Here is a 22,857-nt window from a genome sequence, read left to right on the forward strand (position 1 = left end):
CCACCTACCAGCTGACCTCATCTGTCATACATTTCCGTCCATTCCCTGTGCAAAATCCCAGCCTTTCCCCACCCCCAGCCTCTCGTGAACACTCGCACACACGCATCCTCTCAGCATCTACAATTTACTTGTCGCCGTGCAGCTGTCGACTCACGCAGCCACCGTTCGTTTGTGCTCCAGCCGTTCTTGCGCACTCTCCACTGAGCTCCCGTCGACCATCCATCGCCCCTCCTTCCACAATCCACTGTCCTCTGTCCGTTTATCCCCGAACACGTCAACCATCACTGAGCGGCCGTTCACACTCACCCTCCCAGCGTTCACTGTCAGCTGTACATTCATCCATCTGTCACCTTTCTGTTCATCAGCATCCTTTTACGACCTCCTACCCTTTATCCCTCCGCCATCCACTGTCTGCCACCCATCGCCCGCCAGCTGCTCATTCATTGTCAAGCCTCCATCCGTCCATGTGTCCATTCATGCACCGTTCAGCTCCATGCACCGTCTGTTCATTGCCATCCATTCATGCACCGTTCAGCTCCATGCACCGTCTGTTCATTGCCATCCATTCATGCACCGTTCAGCTCCATGCACCGTCTGTTCATTGCCATCCATTCAGGCACCGTTCAGCTCCATGCACCGTCTGTTCATTGCCATCCATTCAGGCACCGTTCAGCTCCATGCACCGTCTGTTCATTGCCATCCATTCATGCACCGTTCAGCTCCATGCACCGTCTGTTCATTGCCATCCATTCATTATTTCACGCACTGTCCGCCCATCCCACCGTTTACTGTTCATCCACTATCCACCCACTGTCAGTCATTCACCACCCCTCTGCCATCATCTTTACACACCACATCACGCGCCGTCCATCGGCCACCCACCGCTCACCGTCCATTAATCTGCACCCTTTACGGGTTGACAGCTCACTGTCCACAATCCGTCCCCAGGGACCCTCCACACCCCTTCCGTCCACTGTTATCCTTGTACCGCGCACCGCCGTCCACAATCCGTCCGTGCCAGGAGCCGGAGGGGGTCCTGTGTGAAGCGGATGCCGTCTCAGTCGGTGGGCGGACTAGGTTCCCAGGACAGGTCGGGCCTGCCACGCCCCTCCTCCCCGCCACCCCAGGTTCTCAGGCCCTGCAGGGGCCTGTGTGAGGGACGCTGAGAAGGCAGCTCCGGAGGGGCTTCAAGAGTCGGTCCTGGGCCGGTCTGCAGGTAAATGTGTAACCGTCAGGGCGCCACCGCCGGACCCTGCCTGCTCACGTGCTTCCTGCAGGGCAAAGTTTCCTGGTCGGTGACTCGGGGAGCAGAGAAGGGATGGGCGCCCTGGGCCGGGTCCTGCTGGGGCTGCAGCTCTGCGGTAAGCCCGGGCGTGCACTGATCCCGCGGGGTCAGGATCCTCCGAGGGGTGGACAGCGAAGCGTGAAGGCGGCGGGGGACTGTGGGAGCCGACGTGGCCTTCCTCGGGGACGGGCGCGCGGCCCGGAGCCCCTGCCAGGACGGCCTCCCGCGTGCGAAGTGGGCACCGTCCTCAGCCGCTGCCGAGAGGGCGACTGTGAGCTGAGCCCGCGGCCGGCGCCTGCTGCAGCCTCCCTCCCCCCGCGCCCAGGCCGGCCCTGGCCCTGGTGCCCGCCCCCAGCGCCCGGGAGCTCGCAAAGCCTCAGCCTGGGTCCCGTCCCCCTTCCCTCAGCCCCTCGCGGGTCCCTCAGGACACAGCCCCGGTTCAGGGACCACCTGGCTCGGCCCTGCCGTCCCCCAGCTCCTACTTCGCACGGCGGGGATGCGCTTTCTCCTGCAGCTCTTCCCGCCTGGTCTGACTCCCCCCAGGAAGCCCTCCTGACCCCAAGGCAGAGGCAGACACCTGCGCTACCCACCCTCCGCCACCCCCCGGCTGTCCCTGCCCTTGACCGGCCCTGTTCCCTGCCCCAGCGCCTGGCAAAGTGGGGGCGGGGCCGAAGGCGATCCAGGCGGGCGTCCTGGAGGAGGCGGGGCACGGCGGGGCGGGCGGGGCCCTTGAGACGCAGCGTCGGGGCCCCCGCAGGGTCGGGACTGAGGCTCAGACCCCGACCTGGGCCACCAGTGGCGACCCCACCTGTGACCCCTCCCCAGCGCTGGCCCGGGCCACCCACAAAATCTGGGTCCCCAACACCGACTTCGATGCCGCCACCAACTGGAGCCAGAACCGGACCCCGTGCGCAGGCGGCGCCGTAGAGTTCGCGGCGGACAAGGTGCCTCGGAGCCCGCCCTGGGTCCGGAGCGGGCTGGGGGTCCGCCCGCCCCCTCGCGCTGACGGGGCTTCTTCCTGCAGATGGTGTCAGTCCTGGTGCGAGAAGGTCACGCCATCTCGGACATGGTGAGGCGCAGCCTGCGGCCGGGGTGCGGGGCCCGGCCGCTCCCACCGGAGTCAGCCCGGAGCGCCGGCCTCGGCGCTGTACCTGGGGACCCGCCGCACCGGCGCGGCGCGGGGCAGGCCTCGGGCCTCTCTGGCCCCTGGGAGGTGGAGGGAGCACGGCGGGGGCACTGGGTCCTGCGGCCCGGCAGGCTGTGCCCTTAGCGAGGCTGGGACGGCGCCTCCTGCCGCCCCGCCCCGGGCCTGGGACCCCAGCCGCCTGCCTTCCGTCGGGTCCGCTGCGGGGAAGCACCCCCCGCGTCCGTCCCCGCAAAGCCTTTCCCTGGCCCGGAGCCCGACAGTCACCCGGGACTCGAGGGGACCTTCTGCAGCCGTTTCGCACGCACTGTGCTGCAGAGCCGGGGGAGCCGGGGGAGCCGGGGGAGCCGGGGGGACCGGGGGAGCCGGGGGAGCCGGGGCGACCGGGGGGAGCCGGGGGAGCCGGGGGGACCGGGGGAGCCGGGGGGAGCCGGGGGGGGGAGCCGGGGGGAGCCGGGGGGGGAGCCGGGGGGACCGGGGGGAGCCGGGGGGAGCCGGGGGGAGCCGGGGGGAGCCGGGGGAGCCGGGGGGAGCCGGGGGAGCCGGGGGGAGCCGGGGGAGCCGGGGGGAGCCGGGGGGAGCCGGGGGAGCCGGGGGGAGCCGGGGGAGCCGGGGGGACCGGGGGAGCCGGGGGGAGCCGGGGGGGGGAGCCGGGGGGAGCCGGGGGAGCCGGGGGGGGAGCCGGGGGAGCCGGGGGAGCCGGGGGAGCCGGGGGAGCCGGGGGGAGCCGGGGGAGCCGGGGGGACCGGGGGAGCCGGGGGGAGCCGGGGGAGCCGGGGGGGGAGCCGGGGGAGCCGGGGGGAGCCGGGGGGAGCCGGGGGAGCCGGGGGGAGCCGGGGGAGCCGGGGGGACCGGGGGAGCCGGGGGGAGCCGGGGGAGCCGGGGGAGCCGGGGGGGGGGAGCCGGGGGAGCCGGGGGAGCCGGGGGGGGAGCCGGGGGAGCCGGGGGGACCGGGGGAGCCGGGGGAGCCGGGGGAGCCGGGGGAGCCGGGGGGCAGCCGGGGGGCAGCCGAGGGGGGGAGCCGGGGGAGCCGGGGGAGCCGGGGGGCAGCCGGGGGGCAGCCGAGGGGGGGAGCCGGGGGGACCGGGGGAGCCGGGGGAGCCGGGGGAGCCGGGGGGCAGCCGGGGGGCAGCCGAGGGGGGGAGCCGGGGGGACCGGGGGAGCCGGGGGAGCCGGGGGGCAGCCGGGGGGCAGCCGAGGGGGGGAGCCGGGGGGACCGGGGGAGCCGGGGGAGCCGGGCGCGGGGCGCTGCGCCCGCACGTGCTGGAGCGTCGCCGGCGACGGCTGTCACCGCGGCCCGGCGGCTGCAGCCCAGAGCGGCTTTCACGGTTTTAAGTGGGTGGGAAAAAGTCAAAAGGACAATGTTTGGTGCACGTAAAACGTCTGCCACTCCGCCTCTCAGGGTCCGTAAGTGCCGCTTTATCGGCCCGCAGCCCCGTCTCGTTCGCGTGTCGTCTGTGTCGCTGTCGCGCTGTCCTGGACAGAGACCGTGAGGCCCGCGAAGCCGAAACTGTCCACCTTCCGTCCTTAAGGAAGGGTCGCCGGGCCCCGGCTTTAAGCCTCGTTTTCTAGGCTCTTCGGACCTCAGAGCCCCCCAGAGCCTGCCACAGCCTGAGCCGGGACGTTGTCCTGTCGCCTGCGGACACCTTAGCGAGGGTCGCGGGCGGGCTAGGGGCGGAGGCCGGGCTCCGGGTGGGGGCGGGGGTGGTGGCCCAGCCGGGGCTGCTGTGCCCGGTGGAGGCCCCGGGAAGAAGCTGGGGGTCCCGGGTCATCGCAGGCCGGGGGGCAGCGCCGGCGTAACCTTGGCAACCGGCGGTGCGGGGCGAGGGGCGCCGAGCCTGGGGCCGCTCCCGCCCACGTCGTGGCCTTGGGGACCTCGCTCGCGGAGGGCTCTTAAGGCAGCAGCGCACTCTCGTCACCGTCCGCGGCTCACACGTCTGTCGGGTCCCTCCGTCCGGCCCCTCGGGGCGGGCCTGGCCGGGGGGCGCCCCCCACCTCACCGGCCTCCCCTCGGCGCCCCGGCCAGCGGCCCCAGCGTGGCCCCCGGGCGCCTCCCGCCCCCACCGCGCAGGGTCCCGCCTGCACGACCCCTGCGCTCCGCATTGGCCCTGTTGCCGGAGTGACAGGCCAGGTGACATCAGCGTTTGAGTTCGTGCTTCCCTGGCCTTTCCTTCCCCTCCCCGCCCCTCCCATGTCCACTTGTCACCCGCTCTCTTGTTCTCGGGGAATCTCCCCTTTTCCATCCATCAGTCTGATGCTGGTTGGAAGGACACCTGCTGCCCTGTGCCGACCTGAGACCCTCTTTTCAATCTACCAAACGCAAACCCCCTGCCTTATGACTGTGCTTTTGGTATTTTGCTTAAGAATCCCTTGGTCACAACGGTAATCAGCTCTGTATGTCTAGTAGGTCACAGCTTTGCCCCTTGGGGCAGGAGGAAGCCGGCAGCATCTCTCTGCTTAGGACGAGCCAGGCACAAGCCCCGCGCTTCATGCACGTGCACGGCTCTGCCCCTGCTCCCCGGGCCGGAGTGTCCGCCGCCTCCCTGAGCACCCCCGTCACTTCCGTCCTTCTTTCTGCCAACTCCACACCGTGCTCAGCTGTGGCTCTGGGATGTCTTAATACCTATGGGGGCGACACACCCCCTTCACTCTTGTGTTACAAGGCTCTTTGCAGATCTGATTGTTGCAGAGAAATTGCAGAACAGGTTTACCAGGTCACAGCCACCACAACCACTGCCACCACCACCACCAAAACCCTAGAATTTTGATTGGGATGTACAATAGCTTTACACCATCAACCCATCCATTCAAGAGCACGGCTGTCTCTCTCTGTTTCAGATCATCCATGACCTTCGTTAGAATCTTTACATGTTCTCCATAGAGGTCTCGGATAGTACTGGCTAATTCATAAAAAATACTCTGCAGTTTTGGTTTCTATCACGAGTGGTGCCCTATGTTTAAAAATTATATTCTCTAGTTTGGTTATTTTTACAAATAATGACAGTTGTTCCTCTTCCTTTCCAGTCCCAACTCCTTTTATTTCTTTTTCTTTCCTTACAGCGTTGGCCAGGACCTCTACTCCTGTGTTAAACACAAGTGAAGAAAGTGGGCATCCTTGCCTTGCTCCGACGTTAAAGGGAAGGCATTTCAATTTCTCCATTGAGTGTAATGTTTGCTGTAGGTTTTTGGTACATAAAGCTTATTACATTGTGGAAATTATAGTCTATTGCTAGTTTGCTAGCTGCTTTTAAAAAAATTATAAATAGGCTTTTGAACTTTATTCAGTGTCTTTTTCTACATTGAGATGTGATATTTTCCCCTCCTTTAGTCTATAAATGAGGTTTTCTGAGGTTGAACTCTTCTTGCTAGACCGCTGTCCTCCTGGCATCTTCCTGTGGGTGGATTAAAATGTGCCACTTCTTCAAAGACACTGGACTTCCCTATGTCATAATATATTGATTTTGCTGGCTTCAGACTCTCCGCTGCCATCTGCTGGAACACCGTCACGTTTCTGTCTGGTTAGCTGGGATGCGCGTGGTCCCCAGTCCTTCCTTCCTGCATTCCTGGGACATAGACCCATGAATAACCATGCATTTAAAAAATTTAATTAAAAAATTTTTTTAAACTGCAGTTTTCCAAGCAATTTTAGGTTCATGACAAAACAGCACAGAGTACAGAGATTTCCTGTATACCCTGGTCCCTCCCTCCCCGACAGCTTCCCCTATTATCAACACTGGAGAGGTGCATTTGTTACAATCCATGAATCTACACTGACACGTCATTATCACCCGAAGTCCATAGTTTACATTAGGGTGCACGCGTGGTGTTGAACAGCATTTTTTAAATACACTATTGGCTCTAGTTAGCTAGCATTTTATTATTTAGGAGTTTTGCATCTGCATTTATAAGTAAAATGTGCCTATAATTTTTCTTATCTTGTATTATCCTTTCTCTGGTTGGAATCCAGACGACACTGCCCTCGTAAAATGTGCTGACAGTTTTCACTCTTTTTCAGTTTTCCAGAACAACTTCGGTAAGAAAGTTTTGGGGAAGGTTTTTAGGAAGAGGAAGTCTTTTACTAACATTTTAATTTCTTGAATGCTTACTGGCTTATTTAAATTCTCTATTGTTTCTTGTGTCAGTTTTGACACTTGAAAATTTCTAGAATTGATATATTTCATCTAGGTTTTAGTAGTCCTATTGATTTCTTAAACTTTTCAATCTCTGTATTTTCCCTTGAACAAGCAAGCTCTTTGGCGTAAGCCTTTTGGTCCCCCTGTCTCCCGCTCCATCACATCTAGTCCTAGCTTTTAATGTTTTAAAAGACAGTATTTATCTTACCAAAGCATTCCATCATCCTTGCTTCCTGTTTCTTTTGGTAGCTTCGGGATTTCTTTTCCTTTTTGCTTTTTCTGACCACTTTTTCAGGGCAATCATTCTGAAGCCTTGTAGGCTTGAGGATTTTTTTTTTTTTCTTTCTTTCTTCTTCTTCTTTTTTTTTTTTTTTTTGTTTTTGGAGGCTGGCTGGTACAGGGATCTGAGCCCTTGACCTTGGTGTTACAACACCGTGTTCTACCTGAGGATATTTTACCCTCACATTTGAGTGGCAGTTTGGCTGGATATAAAATTCCAGATTGAAATTTCTTTTCCTTTAATATACGAACTATTACTCTATTGTCTTTTGTATCCATTGTTGTTGCTGAGAAATTTGAATCTGAATTTTTTTCCTTTCCCAGGTGATCTTTCTCTCTGAAGCTTTGAGAATGTTCTCTTTGCCTCTGATATTCATAAACATACTGTCATGTGTCCAGCTGTGGCTTTTCCAGTTGTTCTTTTGGTCACTCAATGAGACCTTTGGTCTGAGGTTTCCCAACTCTCTTCACGTCTGGGAAGTGCATCTTCATTGTTTCTTCAAATATCTCCTCTCCCCCCACCCTTTGTAAGTGCGTTTTGGCACGTGGATGTCTGCCGTCCCGTCCCCAGGGTTATCTGTCTCGGTCCTCTCCTGCTGTCTTCTGAGGAGCCTTGATGTGACCACCAGGCCCCTAGGCGTTCTTCAGCTGGATCAGTCCTGATGTTTCCCTCGCTTACTCTGCTCATCCTTTCAACTAGTGCGATTTTCATATTTTATTTATATTTTCCCCTTTGTTTCTTTTAAAAAAACCTGTTCCTGTTCCTGCTCCGTACTTCTCACACCTCCCCTGTCCCTGAGGTGCTCTTGTCTTATCCAGTCTGTCTGTCCTCTGGCATCTGTGGGTGGGGTTGCCTTGCTGAGACACAGCCACGCCCTGGTGGCTGATGCCTGGACGCAGTTGGCCTGTGGCCTTACGCCCCCCGCGGTGTGGGCCCGTTGGTCAGGTGCGGTGCTCTGGGAAGGGCTGAAGAGCAGGTCCTGTCCCGACCAGTTGGGACAAGAGGCTGGGCCCCTGGTGGTACCGGCCTCTCGTGAGCCCAGCACCGAGCAGCTCCCCTGGCCTGGCCATCACCTCCAGCCCCTGAGGCAGGAGCATAGGAGGGGGATGAGGGGGCAGGTCCTGGGGCTTGGAGTGAGTGGGGCGTGAGGGGGCACTGCAGAGTTGTCCCCTGACCCCCCGGCGATATTTCTGCTGATACCTGAGTCCTGGGCTGTAGTGAAGGGGCTGCCATGGTAGAGCCAAGGCCTGGGGGGATGGTGGGGGGAGACGAAGGACCCTCACACTCCCTGTATCCTCTGGCACCCTGTCCCCCACACAGAAGCCCATTCCCTCCCTCATTGAGGGCGGCCTTTACACTCGCCAGGGGCTTGTCAATGCTGTCAGTTTTAGTTCCTGGAACCCAGGAGCCTTTTAAAAAATTATTATTTTTATTTACTGAATCAAAATTGATTATACATATTTTGGGGGTTCCACATTGAGATCTATTGATCAAATCAATATTACTAGCATATGTATTGTTACAAATCGTACTTATACTTTACGCCCCTCCTCCAATCTCTCCCCCCCCCCAATTGCCCTAGATTTCTTCCCTCCTTCTGAAGGATGATGGTTACTCTGTTGATTAGTTACCTCAATGATCTGTCCAATGCTGAGAGGTGTGATCAGGCCCCCCAATAATATCATAGAGCATGTGCTGCTTCTGTCACTCTGGAACGGGCTTTGTGGAGACAGACATCCTCTTCTTTTCTTTGGTCTCTGCTGGTGACTCTCCTTGTGTCAATGCACTGCAGTGGCTGGTGGACCATCTGCGTGGTGGTTGTGGCATCTAGCCGCTTTCACAGCAGCCATGGTTATTGCGGTGGCTGCGGTGGGCCACACACATGGAGGTGATGTTTTTGGCCTGCTTGCTCTGTGGTGCTGGCAGGTGCCTGGCTGTGGGAGGGGGGTCCGGTTCCCCAGGAGCCTTTTGCTTGTAGATTCTCAGGGGCGATGAGGCGTGCGTGGAAGGGCAATAGTCTTGGCAAGTGTCACCCCTGCCCCAAACTCTCCAAGGCTTGTCAGGTCTCGGGCTCCGTCTGGCTCCTCGCCTGAGGCTCTGCTCCCTCGACTCTCCAGCCTCGACTCCAGCTCGGAGTGCAGCGACACTGGGCTGTTCTCGTCTGGGAGCCTTTGCACAGGCTGTCCCCCACCCGCACCCCGCGCTAAGTACCCTTCCCCCGGCTGGATCCTACTCGTCCTGCTAACCTCCGCCAGGGCGCCGCGCCCCTGGCCTCGACCTCACCCTGGCCCTCTCCGTGGTCAGAGTCTGCGTCTTCCTTCCCGGGGGCCCGGGGGGCGGGGGTAGGCGCGAAGCGGGCCCGGACCACCTCGTGGCGCCGCCTCAGCTCGCGCCTCCCGTAGCTCCTGCCGCTGGATGGGGAACTCGTCCTGGCTACAGGAGCTGGATTCAGCGCTTCAGGCTCGGTCTCCGACCCGGACTGTAGCTCAGGTGAGGCAGACGGGCCGGGCCGGGCTAGGAGCGGGGCGCCCAGGGGCGGGGCTTTAGAGCGAGTCTAGGCGCGGAGCTTTGAAGGGGCGTGTCCAGGGGCGGGGCTTTAGGGCGGGTCGAGGCGCGGAGCTCTGAAGGGGCGTGTCCAGGGGCGGGGCTTTAGGGCGGGTCGAGGCGCGGAGCTTTGAAGGGGCGTGCCCAGGGGCGGGGCTCTGAAGGGGGCGTGTCTGGGGCGGGGCTTGAGGTGCGGCGTAGCGGGGCCGAGTTCCCGGCGGCGCTCAGGAGCTCGTGTCCGCCCAGGCGGCCCCGCGCTCTTCCGCGACCCGGACCGCTTTTGGTGGTATGATCCGCTCTTGTGGCGCTCCGGGGACGAGGCGCGCGGTCTCTTCTCCGTGGACGCCGAGCGCGTGCCCTGCCGCCACGACGACGTCCTCTTCCCGCCCGACGCCTCCTTCCGCGTGGGGCTGGGCCCTGGCGCCAGCCGGGCGCGCGTCCGCAGCGTCTCGGCCCTGGGCCGGGTGAGCGGGGCGGGGAGGGCTCGGGTCCCCTCGCCGCGCCCTCCCGCCCCGCCCGGTCTGCGCACGTGGAACCCTGAGTTCCGAGCGCTCAGACGACGCCTCCTCCCGCCCCCCGCAGACGTTCACGCGCGACGAGGACCTGGCCGCCTTCCTGGCGTCCCGCGCGGGCCGCCTGCGCTTCCACGGGTCGGGCGCGCTGCGCGTGGGCTCCGAGGCGTGCGCCGACCCGTCGGGCTGCGTCTGCGGCAACGCCGAGGTGAGCGCGGCCGCAGTGGGGCGCGGGGTGGGAGCCGGGCCCGCTCGCCTCTCCGGGGCGCATCGCCCTTTGTCGCTGCGCTCGGCCCTCGCCTCTCCGTGGTGACCGCCGCGCGTCCCACCCCAGGCGCAGCCGTGGATCTGCGCGGCTCTGCTCCAGCCCCTGGGCGGCCGCTGCCCCCCAGCCGCCTGCCACGACGCCCTCCTGCCTGACGGGCAGTGCTGCGACCTGTGCGGTGAGCGCCCCCGCCCGGCCCCTGCTTACTGCGATGGCCTGGCGGAGCCCGACTCGCTCCCCGCCTCAGTTTACCTTTCGGCCCGGGCCCGCGGCTCTGACCCCCGTCCTCCTGCCGCAGGAGCCATCGTGTCGCTGACCCACGGCCCCGCATTTGACATGGAGCGGTACCGGGCGCGGCTGCTGGACGCCTTCCTGGCGCTGGTAATGGGGCGCATGGGGAGGAGCGTCCCCACCCCGGTCCTACTGCCTCTGCAGCCCCTGCCGGGGACCTCCCCCTCCGCAGGGTCGCCTCATGGACGCGTCCACTCTCCTCCCACCTGTCCACCTCCTGCTCCTGCGCCGAACGTCTCCGCAGGCCAACCCTGTCCCCTCTCCCAGCCCCAGTACCAGGGGCTGCAAGTGGCCGTGTCCAAGGTGCCGCGCCCGTCCCGGCTCCGCGAGGCTGGCACGGAGATCCAGGTGGTGGTGACGGGGACCGGCACCGAGACGGGCGGCGCGGGGCGGCTGGCCCGGGCCCTCCTGGCGGACGTAGCCGAGCACGGTAACTGTCCCCCCGTCCCCGCCCCTGCTCCGGCCCGGCGGAGACTGAGCGGGCCCCTCCGTTGCAGGCGAGGAGCTCGGGGTTCTGTCGGCGGCCGTGCGGGAGTCGGGCGCGCCCGTCGGGGGCGGCGCGGCGGCGGGGCTGGCGGGCGGCGTGGCGGGCGGCGTGGCGGGCGCGCTGCTGCTGGCGCTGCTGCTGGCGGCGGCGCTGCTGCTGCTGCACCGCGCGGGGAGGCTCAGGTACGCGGGCCGGGCCGGGCCGGGGCGGGGCGGGCTGTCCCCGGGCTCACGCCGCGCGCCCCGCCCCAGGTGCAGGAGGCGCGAGGCGGCGGTCCCCGCGCCCACCGGGGCGCCCCGGGGCTTCCACAACCCGGTGTTCGACGCGGCGGCCTCCGAGGAGCCGGTGAGGGCGCGGGAGGGCGGGCTGGGGTCCGCCCCGGGGCTCGGCGCCCGACGCCGCCTGACCCTGTGTCCCCGCAGTCCCCGACCGCGACCGCCGGCAGCACCAGCCGCAGCTACTTCGTCAACCCGCTGTTTGCCGGGGCCGAGGCCGAGGCCTGATCGGCCGCCCTCCCGCCTCCTGGCCCGCGGCGCCCGGCCGAAGGGACGGGGTCCGAGATGTGCGCTCCCCACCCCGTCCGCGCCCCCGCCCTCCTGCCCCGTGCCCCGCTGGAGGCCCAGGACAGGGCGGCCGTGCCCAATAAAGGAGTTCCCTGCACCTGCCGTCAGCCTGGACACAGCGCCGCCTGCCCCACTCCCTGTCCCCTCCTGGCGAGGAGCCGGGAGGCCGGCCTTGCCCTCGCCGGGTCACGCAGTTGGACAGTGGGAGGGGGTCCCTGCCTGGCCGCCTGCCGGGCGCAGCCCTGGCACTCCTTGCGGGGTGGGGTGGGGCTGAGCGGGAAGCAGCCAGGAGGCTGGAGGCTCTGGGACGCGCCTGGCAGGGAAGGAGCAGGGGCAGGGAGGTGGGCTGGAGAGGGAGGGCCGGGCCGCCGCCTTCCGCACATCATGCCACGCTCCCTGGCCCAGGTCCTGCTGGGCTGGGACAGGGAGAGGGCCAGCCAGGTGAACAGGGACGGTCTTGGGCAGCAGGCTACGGATGCTGTCCTGGAGGGACAGGGTGGGCCTGTCCCCTGTGCTGGGGAACAGGGGCACAGCTGCCCCAGACAGTGCATGGAGCATGTCAGAGCGCTGCAGGGCATCCTGCTGGGCAGGCAGCATGTCCGCCCACCAGGGTATTTGGTGTTCCTTGCTGCAAGGCCAGGCCTTGCCCTCCCCGCTCTGAGGGTGGCTCTGACCTGGGGGGTGGGGGCAGCGTCAGCGCTGAGTAGCATGGAGGTGGGACACCCACCGGGCGACAGTGGGAAGGCATATCAAACAGGAATCACAGTGTGCATGTAGCACTGTACTGACACAACTGAGGTACATACAAAGAAACCCACCTGTGTGCGCAGCTTAAGCTGTAGCAAAGCGACCCCTTCTGTGTAACCAGCATCTGGGTCTGGAAGCATCACTGGCTCCCAGTCACAGCCTGGCCCCCACTTGGGGTAACCACTCCATCGCCTTCTGACTTCGGGTTAGTTTAGCTGTTGCGGAGCTTCTCTGTCATGGAGTTTGTGCCCTTCGCGCCCCACATCTGTCCATGGCACACACTTGTGCTTTGTGTAGTTGCCATTTGTCACCCTCAGTGCTGTATACATTCCATTGTGTGGATGCCACTTGGACGCTGTGTCAGACCTGTGCACAGGCACTCCAGTCACTTCTCACTTTAATCCTCATGCTCGCCTTGTGGGGTGCAGATGCCAAACGGGGGAGCTGAGACCAAACTGTCTGACCCCAGAGCTCCTACCCACCCCCGCACTCACCGATGCTAACTTTCCAGCTTTTTCAGTGCTGCTGTTTCTGTCAAGTGTTTTAGAAGGCTCCTCTGTGCCTTTGTGCATCCTCCCCGTGCCCCCTTTTGGGCAGACAGAGGTCAGGTGAAGTGTCTGACTTACCAAGGAAATGGAAGCAGATCCATTTGGACCCTTCTGGGCAGAGCTTTGGAGGCTGAAGCTCCTAGTATTTGCCACGTTCCCTCCCCGGCTGTGACCCTGATGGGCCCCCCAGCCTGGGTCCTGGCCAGTGTGGGCTGTGCAGGGAGAGAAGCTCCATGTTCACGTGGGGACGTGCTGACAGGCAGAGCTGCAGGGTCCTGAGCACCTCCCTGTGTCCCACCGTCTCACTGCCCACACTGGTGGGAGCTCGTTCTGTCCCCTTTTTACCAAGGACTAACTGGAGGTCTTAATAAGTGGCGAATACAACCCAACGCACACAGGCTGATCTCTGCCTCGGGGAAACTGACCCAATGGGGGTCAGACCTCCCCACCAGCATCCTCCACTCCAGTGTCATCACACCCCAGCCCAAGTGTCCCCTCAAGCTCCTACCTCTCCCCTCCTGTCACCTAGGGCTACTGAGAGGCTGGAGTGCCTGAAAACGGGTGGTGCTCCTGGGCACCTTCCATTGGGCTCTTGCTTGCCAGGGGCTCCTGGGCACACCACCCTCTTCCCACCTGGTGCCACCCAAGGCCCTTGAGGGCTCACTGCTCTCAGGCTAAAGTCCAAACTCCTAGGACTGCTCTCAGGCTAAACTCCAAACTCCTAGGCTCTGCCAAGGCCTCTTGGTGGGACCTGGAAAACCAGCAGCAGCACTTGGCCAAGTCACCCCTCCCTCTGCCATGGCCCAAGTTAGCCCTACCAGGACACAGGTGGCCCCAGGAGGCCAGATCCTGCGATGTGGACACAGCACCCTTTTGTGTGGCCTTTGAGTGAATTACCAAGAATGGCTTCTGCAGGCAAGGTGGTTTCCACTGCCTGTTGGGGAGGAATTTCCAGCTGGAGGCACTTCTGGGGAGCCCAGATGCACACAGGGCAATATGTCACCACATCCAGACAAATCGCCGAGAACTTTAAAACTGCTGTCTTTTGCTTTATTGACAGGTAAATTGTTCAAAAATGTTCTCACGATTCAATAATTACAAAGACTCAGACTTACATTAAAAAAGTAGAAACCAGAATCCCCAGCAGGTGTCGACCCCAGCAGAAGGTCCAGGAGGGTAGTGGGGCGGGCAGGTGCTGGGTGTGACAGGAGGGGCACGGGCAGTGGTGCCAGGTCACTCGGTGCCGACTCAGGTAAGTGCATGTGCAACAGTGTCGCAAGCACGTTGACTGGTTGGCCGCAAGCGGCAGCCTGTTTGCTGCCACAGTTAGTCACAAGCCTTTAGTGAGACAGAGCCACAGACCTGATCACTCAGCATATGGTACAAAGAAGGGTGGGATTAAATACACGCGTGGGGCCTCACCACGTGGTGGCTGGGCCGGTGTGCAGGAGTGCGTTGGCTGATTCTACATGATCGGTAAGGGCTGCTGATCACGGGGATTCCATGCGGGGGTGGGACAGGGCGTGGGGGCTGTCCCAGTGCCTGCTGCGTGGCTCCCGGGGCCCTGGCCTCCTCTCAGCCCAGCAGGCCTGCCTGCACCACGGCACTCGCTGGTTTTATGGTAGGAGGCAGAAGCCGTGGAAGCGAGTGGAAAACAAGAGCCCAGCTGACTTCACAGTGGTAGATACTGGTGAAACGCATGGCTGTGGCCCAGAGTGGACTAATGCACAGGGACGCTGGTCCCAGGCCTCTGTCCACGACTCGGTGGTCAGATTTCTACAGCTGACTATGCAATGGCTAATGAATGAAAAGGCCACAAACTAACCTCCACTTTCCTCTGTCTTCACTATTCTAGTGACACTGGGAATGGTATACAAATTCTTACAATTCTCCTAAGGTCCTAGGCAACAGTTTCAGGAAACATGGAAGACTAGTTTCTGAGGCCATGTCTCCAGCTGTCCATGTCCTACGCAGGCTGCTCTAATGGTTTCTGAGGAAGCTGGTGTGGGAGGGGTCTTCTCAGCGGGTGGGGGCTGGGTGGTGGTCCTTCATGTGCAAATGGAACAGTGTTGCCTCACAGCTGTGCAGATGAACGGATCTGGTCTACCACCACGAACACCGCAGCATAAAACTGATTATAATAATAAAGATTTGTCTTCATCTTGATATCTACAAATTGATTCTACACTTCCATGGAAACACTGCAGGGTCAGCTCAGTCTTGGCACTGACGTTGGAGGCCACCCCCAGCTCCCTGGCCCCGCGGTGGCAAGGTGGGCAGCTGGTGGCTTCAGGCGTCGCAGGCCGGCTGCTCCAGGCCTTCGAGGGGGAGCTGGCTCCTATGGGGGGAGTTGGGGCTGGGCGGGCCGCTGGGGTTGGAGCTGTTCGATGGAGTTGAGTGTTTGGTGGAATCCGAATCAGGCTGTTAACACAAAGAAGGGGAAGAGCGTGAGTGCCGATCACCCTAGGCTCATGGAGGGAGCACGCTGCCCAGTCAGACATGGATGTTTGCTTGGGGACAAATGTGGCACTGCTCTCCCCTTCTTGCTAGGAGAACACATACTCTGCACAAGCTAGTCACGTGGTCCTCAAGCTTGCCAATGAGACAGCACCAACCAGTGTCCAATCGCATTCACAAATGACTTGGTAAAATTCACAAACATGATATTCTTTCACGAGAAAAGCAGTGGGAAAAGAAGGGAACTTCCTCAACATGATAAAGGGCATTTATGAAAACCCACAGCTGACTTCATACTCAATGCTGAGAGACAAAGCCCTCCCTTCAAGATCAGGAAGAAAGCAAGGATGCCCATTCTCACTCTTGCTGTTCAACAGTGCACCAGAAGGTCTAGCCAAAGCAATCAGGCAAGAAAAAGAAATAAAAAGGTATTTGTGTTGGAAAGGAAGTAAAGCTATCTCTATTTGCAGATGACAATTCTATACACAGAAAATCCCAAAGAATTCACACAAAAAACCCTAAAAACAACTAAACAAATCAGTGAAGTTGTAGGGTACAACGTTAACACAAAAAAATGAATTGTATTTTCATACACCAGTAATGAACAATCTGAAAAGGAAACTGTAAAAATCAATTCCATTTACAATAGCATCCAAAATAATAAAACAGGGATAAATTTAACCAAGTAGGTGACAGATTTATATAGGATAAAATTCAAAGCATTGCTGAAGAAATTAAAGATTTAGATAAATGGAAAGGCATCCTATGTTCATAAATTGGAAAGCTTAATATTGTTAAGATGGCAATACTCCCCAGAGCAATCTACAAATTCAATGCAATCCCTATTAAAACTCTGATGACCTTTTGGCAGTATTGGAAAAGCTGATCCTCAGATTCATACGGAATTGCAAGGGGCCCCAAATCGTCAATGATAAAAAAGAAAAAGATTGAAGAACTCACATTTCTCAAACTTAGTATTTCAAAATGTTTTACAAAGCAACAATAATCAAGACAGTGTGGGACTGCTGTAAGGACAGACATATAGACCAATGAAACAGAATGGAGAGTCCAGAAATAATTTTCAGCAAGGGTGCCTAGACCATCCAAAGGGGAAAGAACAGACTCAACAAATGGTGCTGGATATTCACATACAAAAGGATGAAGCTGGAGCCCTACCTCACACCATATACAAAAATTAACTTAAAAGGATCAATGACAAATATAAAAGCTAAAACAACCACTAAAACTCTTAGAAAAAAAACATAGGACTAAATCTTTATCACCTTGGATTTGGCAATGGATTCTTAGATGTGATGACAACAGTATAAGCAACAAAATAAAAATAAATAAATTGGACTTCACCAAAATTAGAAACTTTTATACATCAAAGAGGTTATCAAGAATGAAGAATGTACCTATCAAATGAGAGAAAATATCTGCAATTCATATATCTGATAAGGGTCTAGTAGTCAGAATATATGAAGAGACTTCAAAAAGTTCATAGAAAAATGGAATGAAAAGATAAAATTTAAAAATATAAACTTTATTTCTCAAGCTTAGCTGTATCATGTTCAAGACACTTTTGTAAGTGATGATACCAGCCAATTAGTGTATCCCTAAAGAACTGAGGGTCCTGGGAATTTAACCATGTCTATACAGTCTTTTTCACATTATTAACTAAAGAAAAATGGTTGCAACTTTAAAAATTTTTTAAGATTAGGAAACAAAAAAGAGTCAGAAGGAGCCAAATCAGCACTGCAAGGTGAATGCCTAATGATGTACCATTGAAACTCTCACAAAACTGCCCTTGTTTGAATGAGCAGGAATGCTGTTGTAATAGAGAACTCTCTAGTAAAGCTTTCCTGGGTGTTTTTCTGCTAAAGCTTTGGCTAACTTCCTCAAAACATCTTCATAATAAGCAGATGCTATTGTTCTTTGATTCTCCAGAAAGTCAACAAGCAAAACACCTTGAGCATCTCAAAAAAACTATTGCCAAGACCTTTGTTCTTGATTGGTCTATTTTTGCACTGACTGGATCACTTCGACCTCTTGGTAGCCACGGCTTTGATTGTGTTTTGTCTTCAGGATTGTTCTGGTAAAGCCATATGTCATCTCCTTTTACAATTCTTTGAAGAAATGCTTCAGGACCTTGATCTCATTTGTTCAAGATTTCCATTGAAAGCTCTGTTCTTGTCTGCAGCTGATTTGGGCACAATAGTTTTGGCACCCACTGAGTGAAAAGTTTACTCAACTGTAATTTTTCAAGCTGAACCAACCGAGATTTCTCTGGTACTGGCTATTGTTTCTGCTGTTAATTGTAGGTCTTCTTTAATGAGGGCATGAACAAGACTAACTTTTTCTTCACAAATTGATGTGGATGGTCTGCTGCTGAGGGCTTCATCTTCTACATCATTTTGTCCCTTCTTAAACAAGTAATCAATTTATAAACTGCTGATCTCTTTGGAGCATTATCCCCATAAACTTCTTGTAAAGCATCAATGATATCCCCATTTTTCCACCCAAGCTTCACCATAAATTTGATGCTTGTTCTTATTTCAATTTTTAGCAGAATTCATGTGCTCTGATGGGGGTTCTTTTCAAACTAATGTATTCTCCTCCTTAGTGCCTCAAAATAGTTCCTCTCCAGACATGTTATAACAAGTTAGTACAAGTTTTTTCGGTGCAAAAATTTTTTGAAATCCATTGCATGGTCAATTTCTGTTGTTTATAACAGCAACATCTAAAACCAGGTAATTTGTAAAGAAGCAATATTTATTGCATACGGTTTCAGAGGCCGGGAAGTCCACAGCCCAGGGAACACATCTGGTAACAGCTTTGTTGGTGGTGACTCTACGCATTGACACCGTGTCACATGGTGGATGGTAGAAGCCGAGAGAGAGTGCTAACTCTTCACTCCTCCTTTTACAGACATCAGAACCACGCCCATGACCACCATTAAACCATCAGTGGATTAATCCATTTACTTGGGCACGGTCCTCACAATCTAAGCACCTCTTTAAGGCCCTATCTATCAATTACCATAATAGGATTTCCCACCCTCAACAGTTACATTGGGGATTAAGCTTCTAATACATGGACATCGGGGGACACAATTCAATCCATATCAGCCACGCATAGTTTTTTCATAATCACATTCAACACAAATTTTTTTTTTTTTTTTGGCAGCTGGCCGGTATAGGGACCAGCACCCTTGACCTTGGTGTTACCAGCACCGTGCTCTAACCATGAACTCTTTGAAGACCCCTTGTATAAAGAACTCTTACAACTTAACCACCAAAAAACAACCCAATTACAGAACAGGCAAAGGATCTGAGTAGGTATTTCTCCAAAGAAGGCATACAAATGGCTAACAAATATATGAAAAGATGTGCAAGACCATTAGTTACTCGGGAAAAGCAAACCAAAACCACAATTGGGTGCCACTTTCATATCCACTAGGATGACTATTGAAAAAAAAAAAAGGAAAATAAGTGTGGGTGAGGATGTGGAGAAACCAGAATCCTCATGCACAGCTGGTGGGAATGTAAAACAGTGCAGCCGCTATGGAAAACAAGTCAGCAGTTCCTCAAAAAGTTAAACACAGAATTACCACATAACCCAGCAATTCCGTTCCTAGGTATATACCCCCCAAAACTGAAAACACATACTCACACAAGCACTGTACACACATTTATAGCAATACTATTATTCTCAATAGCCAAAAGACAGGCCAAATCTTCATCAGTGAAGAATGGAAAAACAAACTGTGGTCTATCCACGCAAAGGAATACTCAGCCACAGGAAGGAACGAGGTACTGGTACAAGCTACAATGTGAGTGAGCCTCAAAAACCACGCAAAGTGAAAGAAGCTAGACAGAAAAGGCCAATATCCATTTATGTACAAAAGATGTGAAATGTCCAGAACAGGCAAATCCATAGAGACAGAACATTGGTGGTTGCCAGGGACTGAGGGGCGGGCAGAGTGGGGAGAAAGTGCTTAATGGGTAGGGGGCTTTACTTGGGAGTGGTGGAGATGTTTTCAATGAAATAGAGGTGGTGGCTGGACAGCACTGTGAACGCACTAAATAACACTGAATTGTTCACTTTAAAATGGTTACTTTATGTTATTTCACTTAAGTAACTTTAAGAGATAACAAACAAAATCAACGCAGAGCACAAAGGCGCTGTGTGCTTCAGGACACAACACCCCGAGAAGGACACCAGGTCCTCCGTGTGGTATTGCAGCCTGGGACACGCAATCTGAATCTCATGACAAGAAAACATCAAACTCAAACTAGGGAGCATTCTATACAATACTGGGGGTGCTTGTTGCAAGTGTTACTGTCAGGCCAGACAAAGACAGGTAGAGACATGTTCCACAATAAAGGCGCTAAGGAGACATGGGTGACGTGCATTGTGTGTGTGACCATGAATTGGGGCCTGTACCAGAAAAAAATGTGCCATAAAGGACATTACTGGGCCAACTGAAAAATGTGAAATTTGCAGATTATTTTATCAACTTGACAAATGTACTATGGGGATATAAAAGGATATCCTTGCTCTTGGGTAAAGGGCATACTACACAAATTCAGGCCAAGTGTCTGCGTGTGTGAGCACATGTGTGTGTAAACACACTTTATTTATTTGCCCCTGGAGAGAACTGGGAGGCTGGGAGAGAGAGGTGGGCACTTTTCGCTGTTTGTTACCCAATTAAAAAAATCAGATGAGCCTTGATTGAGGCACATTCTGCAAAAGAATTGTACTTTTCAAAACAAATTTAATGCCATGAAAGATTAAAAATAAACTGCACACAGAAGACTAAGGAGACATGATAACGAAATGCAACGCAAGATCCTTGATTGGATTCTGGATTAAGAAGGCTCTAGAGGACGTGACTGGGCCACCAGGGGGCTGTGAACATAAACAGGCCACGGATGACAGTCCAGGACCAGTGTGAGCGCTCCTGAGCGTGGCCACCATGGTGGCAGGAGGCCTGCACTCAGAGGTACTAGAGATATTGTGACATCGCAACTCACTCCCAACTGGTTCCTACAAAAAATTAAATAGGGCAGAATGGGCTAAAGCACGTACAGGTTGTTCACACTTTTTACAACTTTTCTGGAGGACTGAAAAATTTCGATAGTAGAGAGAAAAAAAATGGTGGGGAGGAGAAGACCTACCCCTAAAAGTCGCCAATTTCAGGCAGTTTTATTATTTTTTTTATTTTTATTTAAAAAGATGACCGGTAAGGGGATCTCAACCCTTGGCTTGGTGTTGTCAGCACCACGCTCAGCCAGTGAGCAAACCGGCCATCCCTAGATAGTATCCGAACCCGTAGGCCTTGGTGTTATCAGCACCGCACTCTACCGAGTGAGCCACGGGCCGGCCCAATTTCAGGCAGTTTTAAAGGGAGGTCTGTGAAACCTTCAAGAAAAGGAAAATCCCTGTGTTACAACTAAGATGCAAACTTCCTAACTCAGAGCTTGAGGTTGGCCCGGAATTGAAAACAAAGCTGGCCAAGGATAGCATAGAAAACAAAAGGCACGGGCCAGCTTTATTAATAAACAAGAATGTAAAAACTGTAAGCAAAATACTCACAAACGGAATCTGTCAGGGTACTAAAGAAATAGCACCTCATGACCAAGGAGGATTTATTCTAAAAATGCATGGAAACCTACTACTATGACTCACTACATTAACAGGTGGTAGAAAAAACCCACGAAGGTCACTTTGGAGAATGCTAATAAACCATCTAATCAATATCCATCACCCTATACTCATTGAAAACTCTTACCAAGCTAGGAGAGAAAAACACTTCCTGGGCCAGATTAAAGACCTTGCCAGAAATGACAGGCGCAGGAGCTGATGGCCTGCACCCTCAGGGACCTGGATGAACACAGCCCAGGAGCCCGGCCAATACCTGAGAGAGGAGGGGCACACGCACACGCACACTTTGGAAATGCCGTGACGAACACAAGAGACCACCCTGCCAATCTTGGTGAAATTACAGGAGATATTTGTTATCTCAAATGAAAAAAAGATAAACTGGACTGCATAAAAATTACAAATTTTTGGTGTCAAAACACAGTTCAAATTAAAAGACAAAATTAAAAGATTCTGGGAAAAGTATTTGTAACTGATACTAACCACAATTATAAACGATTCTGAAATAGAATCCCCATGAACCACTAAGAGAAATGCAAAATGACTGAGAAATGGGGTGGACTGTGACGCAAGGGTGGATGCTGCAGGAGGAGGTGGCCGGCTTGGTGGGAATCAGGAACATCTTGGTGCTGTGCTACGGTTTGCGCACAGCAACAGGGCCTCACCCTCTGTTGACAGAAACGCCCCAAGGGCAGAGACACACAGGAGCCCACCCCCAAGCCACCCTCCATACGAGATGTTTCTCACCTCACTCATCTGTAGCCTCATCCCCACCTCACATGGGGGAAACTGAGGCATGGAGCGGTGCAGCCTCAGAGTGCATGAGAATGTTGCCATCCCACCCTGACACCAAGTGGCCACCAGCAGATGAGGAGGAAGAGCGAGGCCAATGCAGAAGGTCCCATGACAAGAGCAGCCACTATACGTTACGCATAAGTGCAGAAAACTGCACGGGGATGTCTGGAAGGAAGGGTGCTCCTGGGAGAGCTGGTTGGAACATGACCACCCCGGCCCCCAGTCCACACTCTCAAAGAACAGCAGGAGAGCAGCATGCCAGCTCCTGCCCGTGGCCCTCTTGCACTGTCAGGAGGGGCTGGCCCAGCCTTGTGGGAAGCCACGGCAGGGGCAGGGAGACCAGTGCTTTCAGGGAGCACAGCCTGGCCTGGTGGCCTCTCCTGGGGCTGACGAGGGACTCTGCATGCCTCCCTTCCCCATCTCCTTGCCTCCCTCAGTGCAGCCCGCAGAGGTGGGAGTGGGAGATCCAGAGGAGCTGTGACAGCCGCCCAGGCCCCTGCACCCTCAGCTTGCCCGGTGCACTTCCTCCTCTCTTCCCGCTTGCTGGGCCTGAGGTGCTGCTATGGGGAGAGGAAGCAGTTCGCTTGGAAGAAGTCTGCAAATGGCCGTGACCACCTCACGGTACAGAGGCATGTCTCACCTCTTTGTCAAAGTCCTGGTCGGGATCGGACATACTTCTCAGAGGCATAGTCACTCCGGGTTCTGATCCACCTATGGAACAAGGACAGCTTTTGTCTCAGGGAAGAGAGTCAAGGGCTGAACTGAAAACCTGTGTCCCACCACTCCTGTCCCCAACCCCTGGGGCCAAGGGCCGCCAGGGCTGCAGGAGCTGTGCGTCCTCAGTACCTGACGAGGGCCATGAGATGTAGGGCTTGCTCCTGGATGGAGGCGGCCGAGACAGGCTGGTGGGGGCAGGGCCAGGCCGTTCCTCCTGGGAGGGCGGTGCAGCACTCTGGGGAGAGAGCGGCAGTGAGCACGCAGGTACCCTGCGTCGGGGCCAGCAGCCCTGGGGACTCCACCCCCAGCCATGCCACCAAGTCTGCTTGACAATCACAGGCCAGGAGGGCTCTCTGAACAAGGAGCTCAGTTCAGTTCTGAGCTAAGAGCTGGCACTAGCAATTTTAGGCCAAGTCAAATCCTAC

The 22,857-nt window shown here is 56.2% G+C and overlaps 2 protein-coding genes across 2 annotated transcripts in view; one reads left to right on the plus strand and one right to left on the minus strand.

The window, feature by feature from the left end:
- Positions 1-1,318: 1,318 nt before the first annotated feature.
- AMN (amnion associated transmembrane protein) lies at positions 1,319-11,444 on the plus strand. The gene is made up of 12 exons (XM_063092145.1): positions 1,319-1,361; positions 2,111-2,229; positions 2,310-2,354; positions 9,245-9,332; positions 9,633-9,850; positions 9,969-10,106; positions 10,233-10,341; positions 10,462-10,544; positions 10,722-10,884; positions 10,952-11,123; positions 11,193-11,316; positions 11,364-11,444. Exons 1-12 carry the CDS (start codon positions 1,319-1,321, stop codon positions 11,442-11,444), a joined length of 1,383 nt encoding a protein of 460 aa, XP_062948215.1.
- Positions 11,445-13,835: 2,391 nt separating this feature from the next.
- The window catches only part of CDC42BPB (CDC42 binding protein kinase beta), a 114,292-nt gene continuing 105,270 nt past the window's right edge, over positions 13,836-22,857 (minus strand). The window contains 4 exon segments of the mRNA XM_063091851.1: positions 13,836-15,192; positions 15,194-15,220; positions 22,356-22,426; positions 22,562-22,667. Of these exon segments, the coding sequence (XP_062947921.1) occupies positions 14,935-15,192; positions 15,194-15,220; positions 22,356-22,426; positions 22,562-22,667 (462 nt within the window). The 3' untranslated portion in view covers positions 13,836-14,934.

The sequence above is a fragment of the Cynocephalus volans genome, chromosome 3 (genome assembly GCF_027409185.1).
Source record: "Cynocephalus volans isolate mCynVol1 chromosome 3, mCynVol1.pri, whole genome shotgun sequence".
NCBI classification, from domain to species: Eukaryota; Metazoa; Chordata; class Mammalia; order Dermoptera; family Cynocephalidae; genus Cynocephalus; species Cynocephalus volans.